Below are 26,544 nucleotides of genomic sequence, written 5' to 3' on the forward strand. Positions count from 1 at the left end.
GGAAGTATGGAAAAGCGCACCAAGATAAATATTGCCATTTTTGTGCTGCTGGTGGGCATGGCCTGCATGTTCACAGCTGTGGTGACGGACTACTGGGCCGTGCTCAGCCCTCAGGTGAAGAAGGTCAATGACACGTGCGAGGCAGCCCACTTTGGCCTCTGGAGGCTGTGCAAGAAGCAAATCTACATTGGCGCTGATGTCTACGAGGAGAAGCATGGTTGCGGACCCATTACCCTGCCTGGAGGTGAGGCCAGCTTTCGGGTCTAAAACAGGTCTTTTTTTTTACTGGACAATAGCCACTTGGTTCCCGATTGGCTAGCAAGAGGAGAGATGCTGGTGCACGTCAATGCTATTAGTGAAAAGTGGCAAAGAAACTAAAATGAGAATGAAAAAAACAAACTTTTATTTTTATAAAACCAAATAAAATTAATTATAAAATTAATTACAATTTAAAATTAAAATTAATTATAAAATTATAACTATAGTGAAAATATCTTTGTTGTTTGTTGTGATCTTCGTCAATTTTGTTTTCAGGAAACACCCAAAAAATTACCACTTGCATCATTTAGGCAAAAAACATTGTAAAAAAATTGATAAAAATAAATGACTGGCAATTATTTTAAGAGGGTGACGATATGAGCTTTTGAGGTTTATTTTTAATGTAGTTTTTTCAGTATTACTGTGTGGTCACACAGAAGAAGGAAAGATGAACAGTTGTTTGTGAATTGTAGTTTACTTTATTACACAATATTTTATTTGACTTTTATTCATCTTTTTAACAATTTATTAAAAATAACAATACTTTATACTAAAATTAATTTTATAAAACTAAACAAATAACCATTTTTGAAAAAATGAAAACGAATACAACTCTAACAAACCCGCCCAAAAAACTAATTACAAGTAACTGAATATAAAAAACAAAAGTCAAACCAAAATAAAAACTAACTAATGGAAAATCTCAAATAATGCTAACCATAGTGCAGGTTTACAACCATTATTGACCCTTTTGCACTTGTCTTGTTCAAAGTTCAAAGAAGATGCTTCTTATTTGCCTTACATGCTGAGTGGTAAATTTTTAACAAACAGAGTACGGAAAACTTGAACCCAATAGGAGACTGCATAGTGCAAGATGAAGAGTGTGCAATCACAAAAGGTCCAGTCCAAAACAAATTAAAAATGATGGATTCATTAAAGTAAGAAGAGAGCAACTGCTTGTGACCAAAATATCATTGCTGCAAATGTGGCTTATGATTAGAGTTTACAGCCAAGCTTTATTCTTATCATTCTCAAGCTTTATGGAAGTTCAAAAGAATGATCTAAGTTTAAAGGTGGAAACTTAAACCCATCGTTCAAAATGTTCATGCGCATAAGGGCAATCGGATTAAGAATTTTCCTCTTCTGTGTTCCATTTTAAAACAATATTGTGCTGTGCAAATATGCTGCGGAGCATCAAAGTGACAAATGATGTCGTCAGAGCTCCTTTTTGGGACAAACGGCGGGGTGACACGGACAACATCTCAGCTTCATGAGAAGACTGTAGTTAGCAGACTAATGCAGATATACAGCCAGTGAATGAAACGCCCTCAAACAGAAAAAAAAAGAAAAGAAACGTGGATAATCAGTATAAGTAGGTGTAGTTATTGTTAAAATATCATATAATACCAAACCAGTCATTCTAAATACTTCTGGGCCAAAAGCGTTCACCGCCATTTGCTATTCCATGTATAGTGGTGCTTTGAGATTTTTTTTAAATTTTCATTTATCAGATTCTTTTTGCACTTCATATGATAGAGTCAGGTTTATACCGCTGCCAAAGTATACAGAAATATGCAGCAAATAATTTAGTGTATTAACAAAACAAATGAGGGTGAGTCAAAGTGTCTTGGCCTCGAGCCTCAGCTTGTAGCCAAGGTTACAATACACCACAGTCAGTGAATATACAAAGCTTAGGTTTACAGTACAAGCAGTGCTTCGGTGTAAATGATGAAGCTTTATTTTACCTAAAAACTGCTTTTTTCAATATAGTATACACACCTGATTTGACTCTCTACTTTCAGTTTAACCTGTCTAGACAGGAAGTGTGTAATCCTGACATTATAACAAATGCATGTATCTCAAAATGTAGTTAGTTGAAATTTAATTAAATAAATTAAAAAACACTTGTAGATCGTCAACAAAAAAAAACAAAAATAAAATGTTTAAAAATTATTCTTGGTTGGAAAAATGAACCTTTATCAGTCAAGCAGGCTATCATGTGAAACGGTGATCCTCTTGCTTGTGGGGCATTCAGACGACTTACAGCAAATTGCGACTAATGCGGTTAATGAAGCGGAATCATTTTCAGGTCCACATAAATGAGCCTGATTAGCGGCCACCGCCGCACTGGCAGCCGTTGTTTACGAACTGAGTAAACCCGCTTGAGGGTCGTGAACCTCGCCGGGCGTCTCTGAGTCCGCTTGCTGTATTTGGAGAGGAACGTTATTGTTTATCACAGCCACAAGTCTTTAAGGCCGGCGTCAAAAGCCAGTGATAAAAAGCAGGACTAATACCGCTAGTAATGCGGTGAGATGAGGTCAGTGTGAGACTCTCATCAGGAAAATATGGCTTGAGCTACTGTTGAGGTCTAACTGACTGCAGGATTAAAGTGTAGCCATGTTGAAATATGAAACTATTTTTCCCATTGGAAATATTGGAAAGAGAAATAGTCTTTTACAGCATCAAACTAGTACATCCCAAAAATAACTGCATGCAAATTCTCAACTAAATTCCAAGTAACGTTTAGGGGACACCGGGGCTAGTTGTATCACTTTTTTACACTTTTATAAATATATTGGAATCAATACATATAAACAAAATGTATACCAGATGAAAGACCAAAGTCTTAGGTATATTTTTTGTACTCATGTCATGTTCATACTTTGTGTCAGTGCAAGTTATAAACCATCAAATACAATGAGTGAACATGTGACACCAATGGGTAGGTTGTCACACTATATAGGGTAAGATGTCACACTAGATTTTGCAACTAATAAAACAAGGATCCTTGTTTGTTTGTTTTTACAGCCAGAGAAATTGTTTATGATTGATTTTGAAAATTTACCATAGTTGTTGAGCAAATTGTAACATTGAAAATTATCAAACGGATTAAAGTCCTCAGGAATTGCTGCCACGTAGTTCATAGCTCTCAGCCTCAAATGCCTGTTTTGCTTCCCTTAAACTAGACATTTGAGATTAAACTGAATTTCAAAAAATAAAGCATTTTGGTTAATGGGTGATGGATGGTTCATCATAAAACTTAAATCAGTCCTGACTAGTGCTGTCAAAGTTAAAGCGTTAACTGATTAATTAATCCCCCAAAAAATGATCACATTAATCATGAATTAATGCAGATTAATCGCGCTATTAATTTTTACCATAGATTATCCTTTAGCGTGACAGCGGATGATAATTATATGCATTAAAGTAAAGCATTTAATAAATGTTTGTGTATCACATTTAGAATATTTGTTCATCTAAAAATATTGGAGTCATTTTTTTCCTTTTTAAATTATGCAAGTAATTAACTGATTAGAGAAAGAGGAGGATGAGCGTGTGCATTGGATCCAAAAATGTTGAAGACGTCCTCATAACATTAAATGTCAAAAGAATTAACACATAACCGGCGCTCCTCAAATTTGGTGGGGAAAATATGTTGATAAAAAGCCTTTTTTATTAAGTGATTAATCGTGATTAATCAAAATTCTAAAATGTGTTTAATCTGAAGAAAAATGTAATCGTTTGACAGCTCTAGTCCTGACATGTGGGCAAACTGTAGTTCCAACTGGAAAATCCATTTTTAAACAATCAAACAAAATCTGGCAAACTAATTTCTTCACTCTTCAGACTCATCACCTGAAGAACAATTCTGGCATACGTTAACAGTTGCCAGAGGTGCATTTTTCATTGGCCTATTCTTTGCATATGTGACAACAAACCCCACAGAGACAACTTGCCCGAAACTATCATGTTGGCTAATACTTGCTCTAGTTTAAAGTTAGCATAAAACAGAGCAGTGACTGAGGCATGACAAGATGCCTGAATCTCTCCTCTAATGAGTACACATGATTTGCTGCTACAATTTGTCTATGTACGACGCCTGTCTCAAAATATATGAAGTTTAAAACAAATTACTTTGGGTTGTGCAAAACAGATAACTGGAACTCATCTCAGCTCACAATGTGCTATTCTCTTCTCAGACAGTACACAACCCCTGAGCATTTATTTGAAGAAAACTAATATGCCACTTTTTTGTTGCGCCCTCTAGTGGAGAAGAAAATGGCAATGTGACAACTTACCCGTGATACAACTATTCCCTGTCTCCCCTAAGTGTGAAAAGAAATTGAGCACTTTTATGAGTTTTGAATGTGACTTGTTGTACTTCACATAACGTTGTGCGTACATTCATCACATCTCACGTTCTTCTGCTACAACACATTCTACTTTAGAGCTTCCACTTGATCTAAGAATATTTCATTCAAAGCCAACTATTGCAACTCGAAGGAATGAGGAAAGAATTATGAGAATTATTATGTGACCATCACAGTAGACATACATTGATGTCAAAGAACTCAGCAAGGTTCCAGACAGAAACATATGTACTACTTATATAATGTATTTTATATACAGTACCTGATGTGATATGATGCTATGTAAAGTCTGCAGCAGGCAATCATTAGTGATACAAATATAGGCCCGCGAATACTCAGCTGTCTTGGCAGCGACAAGTGTTCATGACCAGTACGGGTCTCCTCTTGAGTGACGGCACCACCTGTAAAAAGCCGACTGTGCTCCAGATTTTGTCACCCTACTAAAGAAAGAATTCATCCTGCTGCCTTCACATTTCCCGACGTTCAAATTACCCCACACTCAACAAAAGTTGCCGGGCGTAATGTGGTGAAGTAAAACGTCTGCTTCTATTTGGCTTCCAGAAAGTGTTCTCGGGAGAGAGCATGTTGGGGCTTGTGCCAGCCTTCTCTGTGGTGCGAGTGGGGTGTGGGCGCCGTGATTTACGATTTACTCAACAGCCATTTTATTAGGTACATCTGTCAAGGATGAGCGGTTGGTTGAAGACCCAAGTGCAGGGAAGCAGAGCGAGGAGGCGAAGGAATGAAGTCCAAAAATGTTTAATTAAATCAAAACGGGGAGGAGAACCAGGAACCGGCAGCGAATCAAGAAAACAACAAGGTCCATAATCAAAACAAAGCAAAGCAAAACTAGGCAAGAGGATGGCAAAAGGCTGGGTAACAAGAAAGCATGACTACAGCATTCATACGATAAGGGATTGACAGGGAAACGGGAGGCTAAATACAGAAACGCTGATTGGCATGACAAGACACACCTGGGCAAGACACAAGTGGCTGAGAGCGCTGATTGGTTGGACGAAGGGCAGGCAAACACAGGTGGACATGATATTGCTTGACGAGACAAAGGAGGCACACAAGGACAATGTAACAAAACACAGATCATGACCGAAAATAAAGTAACATGATAACAAACTCAAACTAAACACAAACTAAACACAAACTAAACACAAAACATGACAGAAGCAAATACTGTAAAAAATATCAAGACCCAACCCAAACCATGACAACAATTAAGAGTTCAAAATAAGCGCTGTATCAAATCTTCTGTTGTTTTGAAGGCCGATAACTGATATTTGGAGCCGATATTCATTTTAACTAAAAAGGAAAATATTGGTGTCAAAGTTTTAGTAAATACAAACTCCAACTCTATCTCTTGTTGAAGTGTCTTTAAGCATATGCTGATTGAATAACTTTTCAGATTTGTTATATTGATTTTTTTTTTATCTTCTACAACCAACATGTTTAAAAATTCTATCAAATATAAAAAAGGTGATTGGGGGTCGGGCGGGGTTGGTGCCATAGTAATTTACTCCAAGCGAATTTATTTACAATCAGTCAGGATGAGCACAACGGAGGAAGCCTTGATAAATACAATGCATTTACTAACAATCAAAAATGCATCGAGTCTCCCTTTCTTCCTTCTTAAAATGAGCAAAGACATGGCTTTACATTTTGTTTAGGTGCAGTGCACTTCTCGTCTTAACCAGCAGGAAAAGCCTATTGTTTTGTCTTTTTCTTTTTTCTTTTTTAACATTTATTGAACAAAGATGAATACAAATATCAGTCAATTCAAATTACATGTATCACATATAAAAATAAAAAAGACAAAAAGAAAAACATTTAAAAAAAACCATAAATATTAACATTCAATTATATATATATATATATATATATATATATATATATATATATATATATATATATATATATATATATATATATATATATATATATATATATATGCTAATATTAATTATTCAATGACATTTCCAGTTTTTTTTAAAATTCATTTCAGAGACTTAAAATAATTGTAATTTCAATCAAAAATAATTTGAATAAAGTTTTTAAGTTTATTCATTTACATTCATGGATACACATTTTTCAGTAGGAAGTGGAAATGCCTCTCTTGTTACTTCCTGTTAGGCTGTTACGTCAGCACTTCCAAATATGGGCACGCTGTTGTGCTGACCTTTCATACTGTGTGAACAAGTGTATGTGTATGTGTGATGGATGAAAACAAAGACCGCTGACATAAAATGTGCTGAAATACGACTACTTCGACGTCCTCAAATGATCCCTGGATAGATGACTCAGAAGGCACAAGAGTGGCTTTAAAGAGCTTGTCAACACAGCCCAGTAGACTGCAATAAACAAAAGTGGTGGTTGTTGCCTAGTTGAATTCCAGCAGCATATGTTAACGGATGCATATACATATATGGCTACTCACTTATTTTTAAGTGTCTCAACAAGATGTAAGTAGAATGGTTCAAGCCTCTACCAAAGCCAAACTGCATAAGGTCATGACCCGGTTGGCTTATAGAGAAAGGCAGCCAGCACCCTGGACTGATCACCTGTCAATTGCAAGGCAGTTCGGGACTGACCTCATGCCAGCTGGACAAAAATCAGCTATGTGGTCCACGACGCCAACAACTGCCCTGCATTAACAAACTTGAAAAAGAAAATAAGTTGCACATTACTCTTTGGTAGTTATAAGGCCAGGCCAGGGTACTTCCTGCCTCATAAGGGATGACATAACATTTTAGGAACAGATGGGCGATCAGTTTTTTTTTTTTTTTACTGTGTTGAACCTTTATCCTTAGCTAGATGTAATGTGCTCTTTATTGGCCTCAACCAATTTTTGTGAAATTGCAGGGTTGGTGCAAGTTCACGCAGGACAGTACTATTGTAATTTTGTGGAAATGGGACAATTTTGATGGTTTCACAAAACAGTGGAAAGTGGCAGCACTATCTGTTCCTTTATCTTGATTCTCACCAAAATTGAAGTCGTTTTTTTTTTTGGTGCATCATCCATTGACAAAGCTTTATGTACAATAGTTTCTTAATTAAAAAAAAAAAAAAAATATATATATATATATATATATTATTATAATTAAAACACTGTTAACTAATATTAATATGCAAAGCAACAGTGATCAAAACATTGCAGTTTGATGGAGGAATAATAATAATAATAATAATAATAATAATAATAATAAGCACACAGCACAAAGCTTTCACACTGTAATTTTCTTCCTCTCTACTCTAGCCACACACCCAAAGGCAGATTCAGTAAATGAAAGAAAGTCAAAGTTGGCCTGCAAAGACGCTTTCCGTCTTACAAAAGAAGTCCGAGCGTAGTGAGATCGAAAATGTCCAAACATTATGTACTTTCAAATTTGCTACAATAGAATGACGCAAAGTGAAGCAAGGATTTGAATTTCCTTAAACCCGAGTACGTAATCACATTTACTGCAAACACTCACAGCTATCTATAATTCACAAGACTTGACGAGGTTTGAAGTAAATTTGCAGTCAATAAGTGTGTCCTCCAAATCAGATCTTGTTGCTAAGTAACAACCTTTTTTCCCCCTCCGTGATAACAAGTCCAGCTTCGCTTTCATTAGAAACATTTTTAGAATAGAGGAGCTTCTTTTTTCCTTTTTTTGTTTTGTTTTGGCAGGACTGCATATGAATACACTTTGCGGAGGGGTGAGCTGAGGTTGCACATTCAGGATGTGAATCCATGATTTTGTTATCTTTTTTTTAAATTTCTTTCGAAAACATTGAATAATGCATGACTCATGTAAATAAGCAGACAATATACCTATTCTATTTGTGTCCAAAGGTGCACCCCGTTGAATCGTTTCTTTTTATGATTTGCAAACACACTTCTGAGATGGACTGGTGAAACATAATTCACCGAAAATATATCAATGGCTTATATCGTGTATTTACCATATATTTACTAGCTCCATGTGACATTCTTTCAACTCATCGTTAGAGGACAAATCCCTCAGCATGGCTCATAAAACTCGAAAAGGGAACCGATAACAAATATTTCCACATGAAAGCGTTGCACTGATGTATCACAGTGAGAGCGCCTGGAAAGCGGGATTAGGAATCCACATGCATGTTAAACCTCATCGCACAAGCCGCATCACTGACATGCACTCCACTTTGCATGAGCATCTTGTCATAGCGGCTTTTTTCTTACACGCGTCAACGTTCTCATGCCATCTCGCAGATATGTTGGCCTGAAACACGGCTTTTTTTCACAACCAGACATGCATGTGCTTTCAGAAACACGCTGCCTTTGAAATAAAAAGCTTAGTTGTGTGAAGTGACAGAAAAATTCATTGTGCACCTCTTCTGTCCATGTCCAATGGAATATGAACATGGCGCCTATTATGTATTGTGTATGTATGTACGAGTGGTTAGCAGCTCCTAAATTGTGGGTTTGGATCTATGTGGATTTTGCAAATTCTCCTTTTGCAAGTGTGGGTTTTTTATACTGGACACTCCTGCTTTCTTGCACATGCAAAAAATAGAAATATAAAAAAAAAAAAAAAACATTCATGTTGGGTTCATTGAAGACTCTTAACCAGTGGTGTCCAAACTGCAGCCTGGGGCCATTTACGGCCCGCCAACCAATTTTTAGTGGCCCTCAGCATGTATAAAAAATAACTTTTGACAGGGCTTGCGACCCAATTGGTTGCATGTGTGTGTATATACATATATATATATATATATATATATATATATATATATATATGTGTGTGTGTATATGTCACATTTTATTTCATTCATTTTTAAAAGAAAAAAGACAATAAACAGCAATATTCAAATACAAAGTAAAGCAAAATAATGAAAGGGGACAGAAAGAAGTAAAACTTGTTTTGTCTGCCCCTGATCCAAAAAAAAAAAAAAAATGCACAAAAACAACAACACAAATTTAATGACAACTAGCGGTCAAGATGCTTTCAGTGTTACAACAAAATAATTAAAATTAATTCAACTGTGTGTCCTTGTGTTATATTTATTTTTGCAGTAATTGTGCTTTCATGCTTTAAAAGAAAAAAGACAATATAAAGCAATATTCAAATTCAGAGTGAAGCAAAAGAATGAAAGTGGACAGACAAAAAGAAGTAAAACTTGTTTCGTCTGCCCCTGATCAACTAATTAAAAAAAAATGGACAAAAAAACAACAACACAAATTTAATGACAACAATTGGCTGCTTGCGGAGTTGAGAAAACAAGCCTTATTAAGTTAATTAACTCCAACTAACTTTTTTCCCCGCCTTCCCAATGAACATTTATACCAAAACCACACAGCTACACAGACGCCTTTACATTGTCCTCAAACATTGCCTTGTTCATTGAGAATTGAAACTTCCTTAAATGTTCCCACAAAGTCGGATTGTTTAGATGACAATGTCTTAGGAAGATGAAGAATGAAGTTGCACTTTCCTGGGCTCTAAATATCCCAACATTTGATATTTCCCATATGATGTCTGTATACCTTCAAGGTGTCAAATGTGGGAGAGACGTGAGAAGGTGTGAAGTTACTGATAGACTTGCATATTCACACTGTACAGCGACAACAGGTGGCGCATAATGTATACGAAGTTAAAGCATGCGGGATAAAAGTTGATGAGGACTTTGGAAAAGATTTGGAGCCTAGGCAATAAATAACACGAAACATAACTTGCATTCTCAGTTCACCCGACAGCTCTTTAAATTGCTTGTGTCGTGCAAAGTGTTGCACACGTGCTCTATAAGTTTGAAGTCCGAAAACGAAATGAGAGCTGTCGGCATGCAACGTACACTTACTGAGGTGTTAATATGCCAAAGCTCTTTGAATAACATTTTGCATTGTTCCACTCAACAAGAAATTACAGTTCAACCACTGAAGTCCCACACAATATGTTTAAGAATGCTTGATTTGTTGGGATTTAATTATTTTTAAATATGCCATACATGTTAGACCTAAACTTTTGATAAAGTTCACCCTGCAATTGGCTGCCGACTTTTCCAGAGTGAATCCGGCCTTACGCCCAAAGTCAACCAACCCACAACCCTAAAGCACTATAAAGCCTGAACCATGAAATATTTGAGAGAAAATTCCGTTTCTTTCTAAATAGGGTCCTTTTTGAAAAAATAAATAAATAAATAAAAATAAAAAATCACATATGACTTTTGATTTGTGTCATATTTGATACATCCGGTCACAATGCTTTCAATTCCTTCATTTATAACTGTCAAAAATATAATAATAAACAGAAATATCAAACATATATTAGCATTTCCCAAAAATCTAAAATAACATTTCCCACTATTAATAAGTATCGGTGTCTCTCCTTTCTCATTTGGGACAATCTTGCAAGGTTGCTGGAAAAGCCATCAGCTGGATGATACTGCCCTATCATGGATTATCTGTGCAAAAATAATTATAAAAATAAAATATTATACTCGTGAAATAGAGGGCTCAAAATGTCTTGTATTTAAATATGATACGTTTTGGCATTATAGGGCGAATGAGTATAAGTTGAAAATGTTTCCCGTTTTACGACTTCGAATGTTGACATCTTCTGTTGCATATTCATACTAGCCTGTCTTCTCCTAATCAGTCCAACCATATAATAACTGTGAATTTACAGCACACAAACTGAGATAAGCCAATGTCTTGTACGGCTTGTTGCATTGTTGCTCTCATCATAAACAAAATGAACATGTGATTGAACTAACGCCTGCTGTTTTATTTCTCATCATTTAGATGAAAACTGCACTTACTTCGGCCATTTCACACCAGGACAGGACACGGAGATATTTGAACACAAAACACAGAAAGGTGAGTCTCTTCCTGTGACCCCCCCCCCTTCGGGAAAATTCTCCAGAGACTGCTGCGTTCAATCCATCATCGCGCGCTTGTGCTGCTTTGCCACATTTGCATTCCCAGCTGCCCCCACCGCAGCAGATGCATCGGATGGTGCAAATGCGTGCATTAAGTCGCGTACGCCTCCACACCCAAAACCAAAGATGCTAATGCAGGCATTCATAACATAAGCGACCTCCACCCCCATACTCCAACACTCACAGTCAATACTATAAGTTCCGCCAAGAGACACGGACGCTGCAAGTTTTTTTCAAATGATTGCCTCATCGTTGTGTTATTCACTCTCGCGTGAGTGCTGTGTTGGTATACCATCATCCTCGTGCATGTTCACGGCAACTACCCCTAAAGTTCAATGAGCCTTAAAAGTCATTGCTCACACATTATACACACATTTCTTTGACAGCCTGCCATGATAAATACCGTTTTCTGTGATGGTGAGATTCATAAATATATTAGGAAGTTAACTCATTCACTGCCGTTGACGGCTATAAACGTCAAAAATTCATGTGAACTATTTCTATTAGTTTAATTTTTTCCCCACTTTTGTTAACAAGAGTATGAAAATGTACATTTAGAAGATATAAAATTTGTGATTAATTGTGAGTTAGCTAGTGAAGTCTAAAATTTTAATTGCCTGGCAAGATGTGTCTGGTGATAATTTTTTTTACTCGTAATTAATCGCATGACTTCACTAGTTAACTCACGATTAATCACAAATTTTATATCTGTTCTAAATGTACAATAAAAAAAATTCTAGGTTTTCATACTCTTGTTAACAAAAGTAGATTATTTTTTTTTAATTAATAGAAATAGTTAAAATGATTTTTTGACGTCTATAACCGTCAATGGCAGTGAATGAGTTAAGGGCTAGCATGGGCCCAAGGAGGGAGTGTAGCACCCTATAATGTAATAATTTCCTGAAAATTTAAAAACGCCTGAAAATGGAATTAAAGGTACTCTTAACTCAATTAAAAATGTAATAAAACCAATAATGTAACAATTTCACTAATAATGTAACAAAAAAACCTTTACAGGCAGTTATTATATTATAGGGTGCCTTACTATATTAAATATAACATTATTAAACAAAAAAATAAACAGTTACGTTTATTTTTATCACTTTATCCCAGAAGTCATTGCAGGAGAGCAGTTCTAATCAAGTGGGCGGAGCTTACTTTGATGAACTCTGCAGAACTCAAACTAACTCCAAAACTGACCTCCATTTAAATCACAGTGTTAAAAATACAATTTTGGGAGTTGAGATTAGTGTTCATTTTGACCAGAAATTTTAATTTGGTTTTAGTTAGAGTCTTTTGACTAAAATTAATTAAAGTTTTAGTCATCTGATTGTATTTTAGTTTTAATCCAATTGTAGTCGATGAAATAAAGAGCAACTTTAGACGATATTTTGATATTTTCCTTCAGCATACATTTCAACTTTTATACAGAAAATAATAACACACCTATTTATAACTGTAGTTTAACACGCAAGACACATTTAATACAACGGTGTCTTTATTAATTGTTTCAACGAAACATGTTGAACTGACAATAATGTGCCAATTTATAACTAGTGTACTTTTTGTCAACAAAAGCGCGTCTACCAAATTCACAGACACACAAGACTGGATTTGCCCAAGCACAAAAATGACGATGTGTTGGTTTTTCCGCCGAGTAGATGAGACAAAAATATCCTTAATTTTGAACTGAATGAAGTTACGCTGTAGTCTTCAGTGTGAGTTTAGTGCAATTTTAGGTTTCACTCAATTCTGTGTCATTCTTTTTTATATATATTTTTTTATTTGTTACAATTTTCAATTTCAGTAGAAGCTCCTGATGAAATGAACAGAAAAAAAAAATTCTCATTACAGAGTACAACATCTCTGCTGCGGCCATCTCCATCTTCGGTCTGGCCTTCATGATTTTAGGGTCTCTGTGTTTGATCGGCTCATGCACGGGTAAAGGGAAAGGAAGACTATACCTTCTCAAACCTTCCGGAATGTTTTTTGCCTTTGCAGGTAAGTTCACTCGGCTCAAACCCCTCCTCTGCACCGGTCAACTCATTCCTATTTTTCTTTCCAGGTCTGTGTACGTTCATTTCACTGGAGGTGATGCGTCAGTCGGTGAAACGCATGATCGAGAGCGAGGACACCATCTGGATCCAGTACTACTACAGCTGGTCCTTTGCTTGCGCCTGCAGCGGCTTCGTCCTTCTCTTTATCACCGGCATCGCCCTCCTCATCCTCTCCATGCCGCAAATGCCCAGGAACCCGTGGGAGACCTGCATGGACGCTGAGCCCGAGCAAGTGGAGTGAAAGGCCGTTAGACATTAGACAAGAAGACAGTTGGAAGGACCGTAGCCATGATGGGAAGTTTACCTCGCAACCATTAAACAACTTGAATGTAGGTCTTTTGTATAGTTTCAAAAATATGTGTGAGAAATGAAAATGAACATGTCATCTAATAAACTCAATGATGGAAATGGAGAACACAGACTGGCTTTACAGTATATGGCAATTTTACATGAAACGGCCAAAACGTGCCTTAATCAGGTGTCCAGCAACTGAATGAGCTCACATTTATTCATAATCAAATAGTTTCATAATGTGACCATGGTGTGATTTGGGAATGCCTCTTGCCTTATTGTACATATTTATTTCATGTTCCTCTTCCCATTTATTTTTAAGTGCAAAAAACAAACAGGGGTCTGCAAGTCCGGTCCTCGAGAGCCTATATCGAGCTTGCTTTCCATGTCTCCCTTCTCCAACACACCTGAAAGAAATAATCAGGATCGTTATCAGGCTCCTGCAGAGCTTGCCGGTGAGCTGATCATTTGATTCAGGTGTGTTGGAAGAGGGAAAAATGGATAACAGGCTGTATGGGGCTCTCAAGGACCGGACTTGAAGACCCCTGAATTCGAGAAATCAAAAATGGAGCCATATTTTTGATATATAGATTAATGATTTTGCTTTGATTAATATAATTGTGGAGTAAATGATCCTACAGAAAATGAGCAGCTTTGTGTTGTAGGTGTAATGCTGAAAATGATTAATTAGCAGTTTCTGAAATTGGTCTTGATTGCTTAATGCTGAAGGCCTCGCCAGTTATAATCTTTATGATGTGCTCTGCTGCAGCTATGTTCGTTATCTGTAGTGCGTATTTTATCTGTCTACTAATTTTGTGAGGTTTTTCTTTCAATCTGAAAAACCAAAAAAATAATACAATTTCGGTGTAACATGCTTTTGGACAGTGACTGTATGACAGCATCATCAAATGCAATGATGGGTTGTTCTGTTTATTTGGAAAAAATACTTTTATGTATACTTTTTGGTGGCTTTGTCTGGGTTAAATTAACAGTGTGTGGTTTCGAAATGATATATATATATACTGTGTTTGTGTGTACATTTTTAATGAAAAATAAATATGCTTGGGAAACTTGCATTTGTGTTGATAAAGGAAGAAGTAATGGTCATGGGCACATTGTTAACCAAACAGTACATGACAATTAGTACATTAAAAGTAAATACACCTCAATTTAGTTCAGTATACATTTTATCAGTCAAGACGACTACTGCACTGTCTAAGAAATAACTTACACTATTATATCGCTAAATCGTCAATATTCTGTTTCCGTATTTCGTGCACAAATATGGGGCCGTGCGCATGCTCAGTAGCTCTAGCCAGGGCGGGCTCAAATCGATAGAACACCGGCTGCCTGGAGCTTTAGCTCAACTTCGTGCTTATAATTTGACCAAGATTACGTTTCTCACTTCATGTGACAAGACAAGCATAAAACTTAAGTTTTGTTTGGCAAGACTTGAGAACAAACATACGCAGCAGACTTTAATAGCACACATTTCATTAACTACTGATTATTGTTAAAAAACACACACACACATACAAAAAAAAAAAAAAAAAACCTTTTTCATTTAGGTATGAATCGATACAGGCAAAAATATCTGTAAAGACTAGAAGTCTCATCCGCGCAGGAGGATGCCGCGCTGCTGGCCAATGAAATCGAACGTCATCGAACGTCACAGTCACCTCGCTCCGACTCTCTCATACATATTCTTTTAAATACAGTAGCTCAAAAAAGCGCCCCCCCCCCCCCCCCACAAAAAAAAATCAACTGATTACCAAGTAGTTTCGTTTATAAGCGTACTTATTATACTACATACTTGTTAATAATTAATAATCCATATAGTTAATAAATATCCATCAATAATTATTACTACTTTATCAGTTTGTGAGAAATCAATCAAACCTCGTGTAAATCCGTCAAGTTCGAACGCGAGATAACAGAGTTTACGTTTGTTCAGATCATTCACCTTCGCTCACAGTCATACAACAGACCAGACTGCCTGCCTGTGACAAGATGGCCGCCCCGTGCGGACGCTTGCGTCTGCGCTGTCAGACATCTAGTCTTTATAGATGAATACAGGAGCGAGGATTGCAACCCCTCAGATAGCAGCAACGTCAACGCCCCGGTTGCAGTGCATCCTGGGACATCAAAAACCGCATGCGTTTTACTAACTGGCTAGCTCGGTCGAATTGTATTTTGTAGGAGTGATTCATTTTAAAATGGGTCCAAATATGTGGCAGGCGTGGCTCAGGGTGCAGAGATGTAGAGATTCGATCCCCGCTGTTCCCAAGTCATGTGTCGTCGTGTCCTTGGGCAAGGCACTTCACTCGCGCTGGTGTATGGAAGATGTGAATGTTTGGAGGTGGCCTGCGGGGTCGTAGGCGCACACTGGCAGCCACGCTTCCGTCAGCAGGCCCCAGGGCAGCTGTGGCTACTTAAGTAGCTTACTGCCACCACAGTGTGAATGTGTGAGTGCATTAATAATGTATCCATTCCATTGTAAAGCATCTTGTGTCTAGAAAAGCACTATATAAATCTGATGCTTTTTTATAAATACAGTAAACATGTAAAAATGTGTCATCTGTGGATAATTATGAAGGAAAAATAACTACATCAAGTTTCAATAAAAACACTTTAATAGAGAAACAAAGTAAATAACCTTTATAACACAGTCTAGCTCCTTTATTATAACCACCATCATTTGAAATGGAAAAAGTAAAACAGATCTATTCAGTATTTTGCACCCACATGGGATTAGCCATTGGGATTGGGGGTGGTGGTGGATGGACGTCACGTGCCAGTGCAGATTCGCTGCAGGGAGGAACAGATGAGAGCAAAGGGATGACAGGGGGAAAAAAATGGACGCACGGATCTATCCCTACGGGTTGGGGCCAAAGTTGCTTCCCTCGTGTGTTGCTCAATTTTTAGGTTCTACAAAAAAGGCAACCAAATATGTATATATTTTTTTTTTTAACATACAGATTCGCAAGTGTCTTAATAGTCTTTGGCTTAATGCCTTCTGCCACAAAACAAACAAACAACAACAAAACATTTGGAGCTGGAGAGGCAATGAAATATTAGTATTGCACAAGTTCAGCCAGCGAGCTGCAGACACATCAGGGAGCAACTTCAACTTGAGCCCTGCTTGAAACACACAAACGTACATGACCGATACATTGTTGAGTGACATGTTAGTAAAATGGAAAAGCTGGCTTATGTCACATTGTATACATCAAATACACCAAGAATTTTTTGAATGCGTAAGGGATTGAACAAAAGTTCGTTTTCCAACCACAATTGATACATATAAAATCAGGGGTAGAAAATCTAATTTAAAAAATGATCATGCATTGTGGCACAACAGTTGTAGTACAGCAACATAAATGTAAGTATTGTACAGTGGGGGGTGGGGGTGGGTGCAACCAAAATGTGTCATCCCAAACAATAATCAGACATTTTAGACTACCAACTGGATTTTCATATGACTCAATTTTTGTGTGAAATTGCATACTTAAAAAGGACATACGTCTGTTTGAATAGCATCTACAAAAATTGAGGTGCTCCCCAAATTTAGGGTTTGTAAATACCTAGAAAATGCATATTCACAAGTATGCGTATATGCAGCGCTATTTAAGTGACAAGAATATGGACCTCGTCAATACAGCGTAAATTCATCAGCAGAAGTGGACAAGGGAGGACCCCTTTTCACATTTAAGAAGTTTAACTGCTGTATGAAAAATCATGGCACAGTGGCATGACTTCACTAGTTGGAGCCACACGGGGCAGTGAACACAAAATAGCCGCAGCTTCCAGCTTTTTATCTTATCGGATAAATGAGCAGTTTTCTTATTTGTTAAAAACTAGCAGTGCTCTCATTAAGTGCACTAGCTAGCAAACTGACTATGAATCAAAAGCCTAAAAAAAAATAAAAAAAGAATAAACAAAAAATAAAATTAATAGTCTTTTGTTGACTGACCAATTGTATTTATAAATCAAATAGGACTAAAGAAAAGCAAATTAAAATTGATAAATGAAATTGGGATGTCATGTTCACATTGTTAGTAGATTGTCTTATTGGGAGAACATATGAACAGTGTGCGCTACAACCAGATCTCAGCCATATTCAATAGATGTTTATCACAAATGTCAGTGTGTTTATATCCAAAAAGAAACATTGTTTGACTGGCAGTGTTTCCAATTACCCAGAATTCCACATCACTCTGGCTTCAAAACCCCCGTCCACATTCACGAACCATCACAGGACTGCAACGTTCTAAACCACCAGACCTTCTTGTCCTCCTACTAACAGCACATTTCATATTCCCTCTATAATGCTTCAAAGCCCAAATAGAATTGCCACAGGATAATCCTTAAGAAAAAAATATCGGCATTGTATTTTAGCTGATGATTAAAAAACTAAACGTAAAAGCAGTATTAGTTTTGTTATTTGTGACGACGCCACCGATTTCTTGTTTGAAAGGAAAGTAAAAAATTCTTTACAATAATGAAGTTCTGTGAAGTCCCATTAGCCTAAACATAGAATGTCGCATAAAACATATTATTGTTAAAAAAAAAAATGGACTGGAGTTCCCTAAGATCCAAAATTTGCTTTAGTAAAGGAGGGGAAAAAGCATCCATATATGAAAGTGTTTCAATAAGCCAATGTGGAATATTTGGGTTAGTGGGCTGTCCAGAATGTCTGAAATTATAACAAAGGTCTACAATAATTTAAGGACATGTCTGTGGCATACAATTCAGTCATTTATTGTCTTTAATGTACAGATTAGAGGAAACTGACTATCTACTTCTATACACTTCTCCATGTAGATTCTGTGTCAGCTGACCACTTAGCTTTTGACCCTTGCCACAACTAGAGTAGTACATAAAAATTAAGTGAAAAACGACAAACTTGACAAAAATGCCAACACGTGTGTTTAGTAACCAGCAAAACCAACTTCAATATGCAAATAAAAATGCAGGGAAGCTAAGTGGCCAACCAAAATCATTAAATTTTTTAATACTTTTTTTTTTCTTAGCATTACGTACATATACAATTGTAGATAATATAAGTATATATGTTCATATATACATAATGAGTATGTATATATACCGGTAATGCATTCATTATATATACTTGTTTTCTTCACAGATATGTGAAACAGGAGAAACGGTTACAAATAAAAGGTTTAAAATGGAACAAAATGCAAAAACAAACCTACTGATAGAAACGTTTCGTAAATGAACTCTGCACTATTTTTTTTTGTATTTTCAGATAAATTTTTTTCTGTTTTTTTATTATTATTATTATTTTTTAAAGGGTGTATATAATACATGGTAGGGGTTGACACTCATTTGAAGTAGGAATAGTAGCCATTGCTACCATCTGAACTTCCTATACTGAGCTCCTGCAGGAGTGAGAGTGGGTCACTGTTCTTTTTAGCCTGCTCGGGGCGAATGGCTCGTGGTTTGGGCGGAGCGCGAAGAGCACTGGCATAGGACATAGTGGGCGCTTTGTTTAGATTTGGAGCTGCCTGAACGGGTTCCGCGGGAGCCTGTTGTGGCGGCTGCTGCTGCTGCTGCTGCTGCTGCTGCTGCTGCTTGTTGTTGGACATGAGGGGCGGGAACTGTCCGAGGTGCTGAAGGGAGTTTAGTGTGTGAGGGTGTGTCTGCTGTGCTGCTGGAGACTCCGCCTTCAACTGCTCCTCCATCTGACGGAGGGCCTTGGAAGCTGCCAAACACACAAGAACAACAACATATAAGCTGCAGGTAAATGGAATCAAATTACTGGTATATACATGTTTGTGTTACTTTGCCTACCTAAAAGGTCCCGATGATGAGCGAGGGTCCCACCTCCATTACATGGAATGTTCTGGAAAGGACCCGGCCCGCCACCGTTACTTGGCCAGAGATCATGTGAGGGGTAGCCGTAGGGGGGGTGTGGATGCTGCTGCTGCTGCTGCATGTGTGGATGGGGGTGGTCCTGATTCGGGTCTCCTGCGCAGGACTGGGACTGCTGGGACATGGCATTGTTGCTATTGGCAAGAGAGGGTTGATCGGGGTAGCTGGAGGAAATACGGCGCTGATAGAGGGGCCGACCTGGACCTCTGGGTTCATACTGGATACATGATAGAAGACAGAAAAAATTAGAAACAGATCTAAAGCAATCTACGCGCAATTATATCCCAATAAGAGCATGATATTTAGAGTCCTAAACAACATATTCCAATTTTTAACATTTGTTTTAGCATGCATTGCATGGTTTGTTAACATAAACCATAACAGTAAAGAGGTGCCAGAAGTGATAAAATAGCATGTAATGCCATCAAATTATGAACATGTTCAACATTTCTTTGAGACAACAAAAACTGTCAAAATGCAACCAAAAAAATAAATAAATTTGCCCAGCAGAAAAAACGCAGGTCTGAAGGGGCTGAGTAACCATTGTTTGTGTAACTTTCATGATTTATTATGCTTGCATTGCATGATTCCAGTTCTGCAAATGTTTCCGCATAATGTCACAGTATGTGTATGCGCAAGTCAATACACCATGGCATTATGGGGGAAAATAATCAATTCCTAAGTTTTTAGCATTTAGCTACAATTACGTTCAAACATACTTTCAAATAGGTTTGAACCTATGGAGGACCAAAACTGCCAAAATTCAAAATAAATAAATAAATGACTAAAATTGAAAGTAAAAACGGATGCAAAAAATATAATTCAAAAATTAAATAGAAATATATGTATATACCGGTATATATTTTTTGTTTTGTTTTTAATTTCCATTTATATTTTGGATTTAATTTTCAAATTATATTTTTAATATCCGTTTTTATTTTCACTTTTAGTCTTTTTATTTAGTAATTTATTTATTTAGAATTTTGGCAGTTTTGGTCCTTCATACGAAGGTATTTGCAAGTACATTCAAATGTACTTATAAATACATTCTAACATACTAATAAACGTTAACAAATAAATATAAACATTCAAGCTTATTTGCAAGTAAAAAAAAAAAAAAGTTTACTTCAAACTGGAAGGAGACATCAAAAACATGCAAGACTGGTTTCTCTAGGACCGAACTTGCCTACCCCCTGGTGTAACCTAAAAATCATGTGCAAATGTTTAAAGCTAATTTCTATAATTGAAACATATGGGATATGTTTAGGTGAATTTTATTTTATTAACCATTTTTATGGGATTTACAGTAAATAAAGATCAACCAATCCACCTAAGAAAGTTACTGTGACATTATGGTACTAAAATATGAGATAATTGTTAAAAAAAAAAGAAGAAAATCCTAAGAAAAAAATTGCATGTTGTTGCTGAACAGTTCAAAATACTATGAATTTGAAAAAGAAAAAGGAAAAGAAAACCTATTAAGCAAATTTTGAAAATGTATTGAGATAAAACACTAACTTTTTCATGTCCAATATGCCGTACACATTTTTTCAATCCTAAATGTTAAAACCAACATAAACAAAAGCAATGAAATGCTTGACATCTACCTCATCTACACTGTGCAGGGCAGTGGTTGCAGATGTTCTAGGTGACAATGAGTGGTAGGCCTCCTGGTCTTGACCTTGACTTTGCTGAGATTGCTGCTGCTGTTGCTGTTGCTGCTGCTGCTGCTGCTGTTGATGATTATGATGATGTTGTTGCTGCTGCTGCTGCTGCTGATGGTGAAGCTGCATTAAATGGACTTGCTCCTGCCTGCTAGGTGGAGCCATCATGGGCAGTCCGTACGGAAGGCCATGAGGAGCTTGGTTGCCTAACAGGTGGTTCTGCTGTGGCGGGCTCACAGATGCGCCTCCGCCATGGGACCACTGGGCCTCCTGCAAAAGGTATTTCACCTGCGATGGAGGTGGGCTGGCAGGGTGGGCTGGTGTCTGATGTGGGTAGCAGCCGCTGTTGTAAAGTGAATTTCCAACAGGATGCTGCTGCTGAAGAGCCGCAGTGTTGAGAATGTTGTTAAGATGGTCACGCCCGCTTTCGTGGGGCAAATGCCCAGGTGGAAATGGGCCGGCGTGATTTGACGTGGCAGCTAAAGAAGATGAGGGGTCAACTGAGGCACGGGACTGGCGATACTGGAGAAGGCGAGATTGAGGAGGGGGTTGGATTTCACTTGCTTCCCTGGTTTCAGGTGGCTCCTGTTGGGGGATCTCTCTCAGGAGGCCCGTGTACCTGATGAGTGAAAACGCATTACAACAGATCTTGACACTACTAACAGCAAGAAAATTAGGCAAAAATAAAAGGGGTTAAAAAAAAAAAAAAAAAAAAAAGCATGAATAGAAATTAAAACTGCAAAATCAATCCATTATTTTACCCTATCTAGTGTCTAACCTGTTGAAAGGTGGGCCAGTGGAAGCGGGTGAGCCAGCTTCATCCTCCATGTTGGCACCAAGGCCCCAGCTAGCTGCACGTTGCAACTGATGGGAAAAGCGCGTCATGCCGGGCTGAGCAAGGTGGGGAATTTGCTGGGGCACGGGAAAGGCGACGCCCCCCGGGAGGAACGGCCCTGCCGCTTCATTCCACTGGCTGAGCCTGGCGGCCTGCTGCTGGTTCAGGACCTCGAGAGCCAAGGGCCGCCGAAGATCTAAAAAATAACATTAGCTCTAGAATGCCTGCTTTTGTGACTTTCCGTTTGACGAAGATACAATTAAATACATTCATGACAACTCACCTAGACCATCTGCGTGCATTGCATCTTGTCCTTCCTCCACAAAGCTAGGGACTCTGTTGTTGTGCTGTGACAGATTTGGGTGGTGACCCCCCAGGTGGGCCATAGGAGTCCTGATGGAACTACCCATCTCTTCCAAACTTGCAGATTCTTGCGCATCTAAAGTGGGAGACTGGATAGCCCTATGTGGGGCAATATTGCCACTGAAGAAGGATGCACTGTGACCTCCGCTCGGGAAGGCGGGGTTGATCTGACTCTGCTGGACCATTGCTGGATGTTGAGGCTGGTTGACCCGATAAGGCAGCCTTGAGACTGGACACTGCTGGGGGAGGGCTCTTCCACTGACAGGATGTGTGGGGAAGGCAGGGTTGGGTGGTGCCAGATGATAATTCAGTCCTCTCTGAGCTGCTGAGGGTTCTTTGCGGTGAAGCAGTGCATTTGGAAAACCAGCTATTCCATCCGTTTGTGATTCCAGGCTTCTAACTGTGTCAAAATCGCCCTATAAAAAAAAGAAGTATTGCAAAACTATATATTATATTATTTATGGTGCCGTAATAAAACCACAATTATATGTATTTTAACAACTGAGCACTGGATTGAGCTAGTGAAAAAACAACAACAAATTCAAGTTCATAGGTTTGATATTAATATTGATAAATGACCCTGTGAGATATTCAGTCAAGCTCATCAAAACTAAAAAGTTTGCTGAATTAAAATTTGTAAACAATTTATGTCAATTTCATCCAAAAATATAATATAAAAAAATATAATATAAAATAGCTTTTTCATCTAAACCAGGGGTGTGTAAACTTTTTCTTCCAAAGGCCACTTTGATCTTTAATTTTTTTTAACACACTAAACCATTCCATCAGTGCAGGCAAAAATATCTTTGCTATAAATATTTTAATTTTAATGTTTATTTTTATACAGTATGTACTGTACAGTTAAAAGAGCTAGGTAACAACAAAGCAAAAAGTCAATGATTTTTCTGGATTTTTGGGTGGCTGTCTACCAAATGATGATGTTTGGTTGAAAACAAAGAAGTGAGAGATAACGATCAACTGTCTCTTCGGACTTGCCGCCCACTGAGACAAATGACATGAGCAGAGTCAAATTTTTATCTTTGTCTATGCCACAGGCTGCTAAAAAATGTACGGCTGAAATATGGACAATTTAATAAAAAAAAAAAATCTAATTTAAAAACATTGTTTGTTTGTTTTTTACCCTGCCGCCTAAAAGTATTGGAATCAAGAATTGTTCAAATTCAAACGATGCCCAACCCTTTTTTGAGACGTAAGACACTGCACAGCATATGTTTGGTATTTGTATGTACATGTAAAGCGGCGTACCTGTTTATCCTTAATTTCTGTGTTTTTTCTTTCAGGTGTCTGCTCTGACTTGGGACATCCTTCCAATTTACCTAAAAAGTAGTCAACAACAACAGCGGTGTTACTATCATAACAACTAATCTCTTTCAACTTCTGTTGTGAAATAAAAATCAAAGCATGCCATTTCTGACTGCATCCAACTGTAGATCTGTTTCCGGGCTTGGTTGGCCCACTCCGAGGGAAGAGGGATGTACCACTCCACTGCAAGGAATAGGGGAGCCTCGATTCTGGGACTGCAAGAGGTTGAAGTTGTAGGCCATGGCTGCCTGGTGGCTCATGATGCGCGGGTCAACAGCAAAGCGGTTCTGATAACTTGGCCAAGGCAACTAATGAAGAAAAAACACAATCCATTAACATTAATATATAAATATTATGATACAAATCAAAGACATGCTTTTCAATTTCAAACTACTAAATGACTATCCAATTTTGGCTTGGAAACATTTGCCAGTATGTAGTTAATGTTTTTTATAGAAGGGGAAAACTTACAGGAAGGGGCATGGGCATGACCATGTTTCCACCATATACTGCTGGAACGTAAAGGATGCTGGCGCCTGTGTGAGGGTCTATTCTTTGAACAGGACTTGGTGACTTGCCCAAGCCAGCTGGGGCGGCACCCACGGGCGGTGTAAATGCCTGGATTGGGTTTCCCATTAGAACAGCTGGGTTGGGCTGGACTGCAATGAGAGAGGAGTAGAAAAGTTTATCTTGGGATTAAATATTCTTAACAGATTTAACTGCATGTATGCTATTGATCCCACTTCACAATGTTTCTCTTGAAAGGGTGTTTGTTATACTCCTAACACTCAAGTGAAGGGACATCCACAAAGGCTCTTTACAACTGAAACAATTATTATTTTTTTTTTTTATAACAGTCAGGTATGAAGTTTTTTTACTCAATTGAATTTGTTTATTTAAGGCCGTGGATTAAATGTGTTAAACAACCCTGGCTGGATGTCACTAATGACTATACAAAAAAAAAAAAAAGGGGTGACATAAATGTGAGCCTCCCTTAAATGTGTCATACATTCAACTACTGGTAACACAAACACACATACATGACAAGGATTAACATCCTCAACAGTTGAATCTGTATTGTGCATTTCAATTTATATTGAAAAATGTTTTATTTTGCACTTTTGTTAACTTATTACAAATTAATCCTGTTAGAAACAAACAAGTCATTGGTTTAATATAACAGAAATGTTACGTCTTTAAAGTACTAGTACGGTTATTTGGCATTTGTATCAGTAAGTACTAAAGTGTTGAGTACTGGTATCGGTCAGAAAACAAGTGGTATTGAACATCCCAAATAGAAAATAATAGAAACTTAAACATTGTAAACCTTATTGTAAAGCAATAATGAAATGACAACAAATTATCAAGTATTTCAAGCAAAATTTGAGAACCCTGTAGTTGACATTAACAGGGTCAACGTTTCCAGAGGCATAATGGTTGATTATGGGTCGGTAGGGAATTATGGGATTTTTAAATCCTTTACTACTGTGAGTCATTGACACTGATTACTTTTTAATGAAAGCTAAGGATATTTGGTACATTCCTAAAGGATACATCGCATCTCAAGCAAGCACGCACCTGCCAGAGGTGAATGCACTATTTTGTCATTGAGTTGGCAACATGTATCATGCACTTTACTCACATTACTCTCCCTAAATGATAACAGATTGAACGTTTTGGTCAAACATCAACTACTTAAAAACATGAGCAGAAAGAAGATTGAAAACACTCACCATATCCTTCAGGTGGAAGGTGCTCTGTGTGGTTAGCGTGTTTGCCCTGAAAGATAAAGGATCATAAAAAATAAAAATCACAAGTGAGTCTCCAAAAAGTCAAAATGTGTGGCCGCTCCAAATGGACGAGTAGGGTGGCCGTGGCTGTAACAAATGCTATTGCAGCACAATGTCGTTCATGCTCAGGAGACAGATCAAAGTGGGCAATAGCAGAGCAGCTAAATTAATCTGAATATTATTGAGACATGTAGTACTCCTTCTCTTGCAGAATAAACAATTTCAAATCCAATTTGGAGCTGAGACTCAGTTATATCACTACATGCCTACGGATCTAATGCTCTAAGTATCTAGAGACAAATCTATCATCATAATTTCCATCTGTCTAGTGTATCACATGTCTAAATGCAACATTGAACCTCTATGCCAAACATGCATAAGAGAGCTGATCCAAAAATCATCACACAAAAAGGTAGAATGACGGTTCTAACAATATGTCAATCAAGAATACGAAAACAATGAGATGACTTTTTAAACAAGCAACATGCTGCATATGCTGAAACAACATTTACTTGAAGTAACAAACATTATTGGATCAAATGTTACATAGCTTAATTGCATATGTTTGTGCCGCTAAAGCCAGCTGATGCTGTAGCTCATTAGGTCCAGCGGGTGATGGACGCAGGGGCGATTTTGTTAACCTTTACCTCAGGCCAGACAGCGGGGACAGACATAAAAAAAAAAAAAAGCTAGTTTCTAAAACGACTGGCCATAAAAGCCATTTCCTAGTGGGATTTCAATATGTTACCTTAACTCATTTGCTTCCAAAAATGTTTTAGTTGCCCCAAAGACGTACGTATTTATACGATTTAAAAAAAATTTTTCAGTGGTGTCCAAACTCGGTCCTCGGGGGCCGGTAGTCCTGCAGGTTTTGGAGGTTTCCCTTTTCCAACGCACCTGTTTCAATCAACAGGATTGTTATCAGGCTTAGTAGAGCTTGCTGATGAGCTTCAGCTGTGTTGGAGGAGAGAAATATCCAAAACCTGCGGGACTACCGGCCCCCGAGGACCG

At 37.7% G+C, this 26,544-nt stretch overlaps 2 protein-coding genes across 2 annotated transcripts in view; one reads left to right on the plus strand and one right to left on the minus strand.

The window, feature by feature from the left end:
* The first annotated feature begins 6 nt into the window (after window positions 1-6).
* LOC144055428 (voltage-dependent calcium channel gamma-1 subunit-like) lies at window positions 7-13,979 on the plus strand. Its single transcript, XM_077571379.1, has 4 exons — window positions 7-244; window positions 11,179-11,253; window positions 13,170-13,316; window positions 13,381-13,979. Exons 1-4 carry the CDS (start codon window positions 7-9, stop codon window positions 13,611-13,613), a joined length of 693 nt encoding a protein of 230 aa, XP_077427505.1. The 3' UTR covers window positions 13,614-13,979.
* Window positions 13,980-16,278: 2,299 nt separating this feature from the next.
* The window catches only part of helz (helicase with zinc finger), a 38,437-nt gene continuing 28,171 nt past the window's right edge, over window positions 16,279-26,544 (minus strand). The window contains exons 25-33 of the mRNA XM_077570642.1: window positions 25,477-25,522; window positions 24,215-24,402; window positions 23,847-24,051; window positions 23,687-23,757; window positions 22,341-22,836; window positions 22,001-22,253; window positions 21,166-21,841; window positions 19,478-19,775; window positions 16,279-19,388 (exon numbers count right to left, since the gene is read on the minus strand). Coding sequence (XP_077426768.1) covers window positions 19,009-19,388; window positions 19,478-19,775; window positions 21,166-21,841; window positions 22,001-22,253; window positions 22,341-22,836; window positions 23,687-23,757; window positions 23,847-24,051; window positions 24,215-24,402; window positions 25,477-25,522 — 2,613 coding nt within the window. The 3' untranslated portion in view covers window positions 16,279-19,008. The remainder of the gene's footprint in view (window positions 19,389-19,477; window positions 19,776-21,165; window positions 21,842-22,000; window positions 22,254-22,340; window positions 22,837-23,686; window positions 23,758-23,846; window positions 24,052-24,214; window positions 24,403-25,476; window positions 25,523-26,544) is intronic.

Source organism: Vanacampus margaritifer, chromosome 7 (assembly GCF_051991255.1).
Source record: "Vanacampus margaritifer isolate UIUO_Vmar chromosome 7, RoL_Vmar_1.0, whole genome shotgun sequence".
In the NCBI taxonomy this organism is placed as follows: domain Eukaryota; kingdom Metazoa; phylum Chordata; class Actinopteri; order Syngnathiformes; family Syngnathidae; genus Vanacampus; species Vanacampus margaritifer.

Excerpts from the sequence above, each read along its gene's own strand:
- LOC144055428 (XM_077571379.1), top strand. The coding sequence starts at position 7 with ATGGAAAAGCGCACCAAGATAAATATTGCCATTTTTGTGCTGCTGGTG. Across the intron at positions 11,254-13,169 it reads TGAACACAAAACACAGAAAG|AGTACAACATCTCTGCTGCG; the intron begins GTGAGTCTCTTC and ends TTCTCATTACAG. Across the intron at positions 13,317-13,380 it reads AATGTTTTTTGCCTTTGCAG|GTCTGTGTACGTTCATTTCA; the intron begins GTAAGTTCACTC and ends TTTTCTTTCCAG.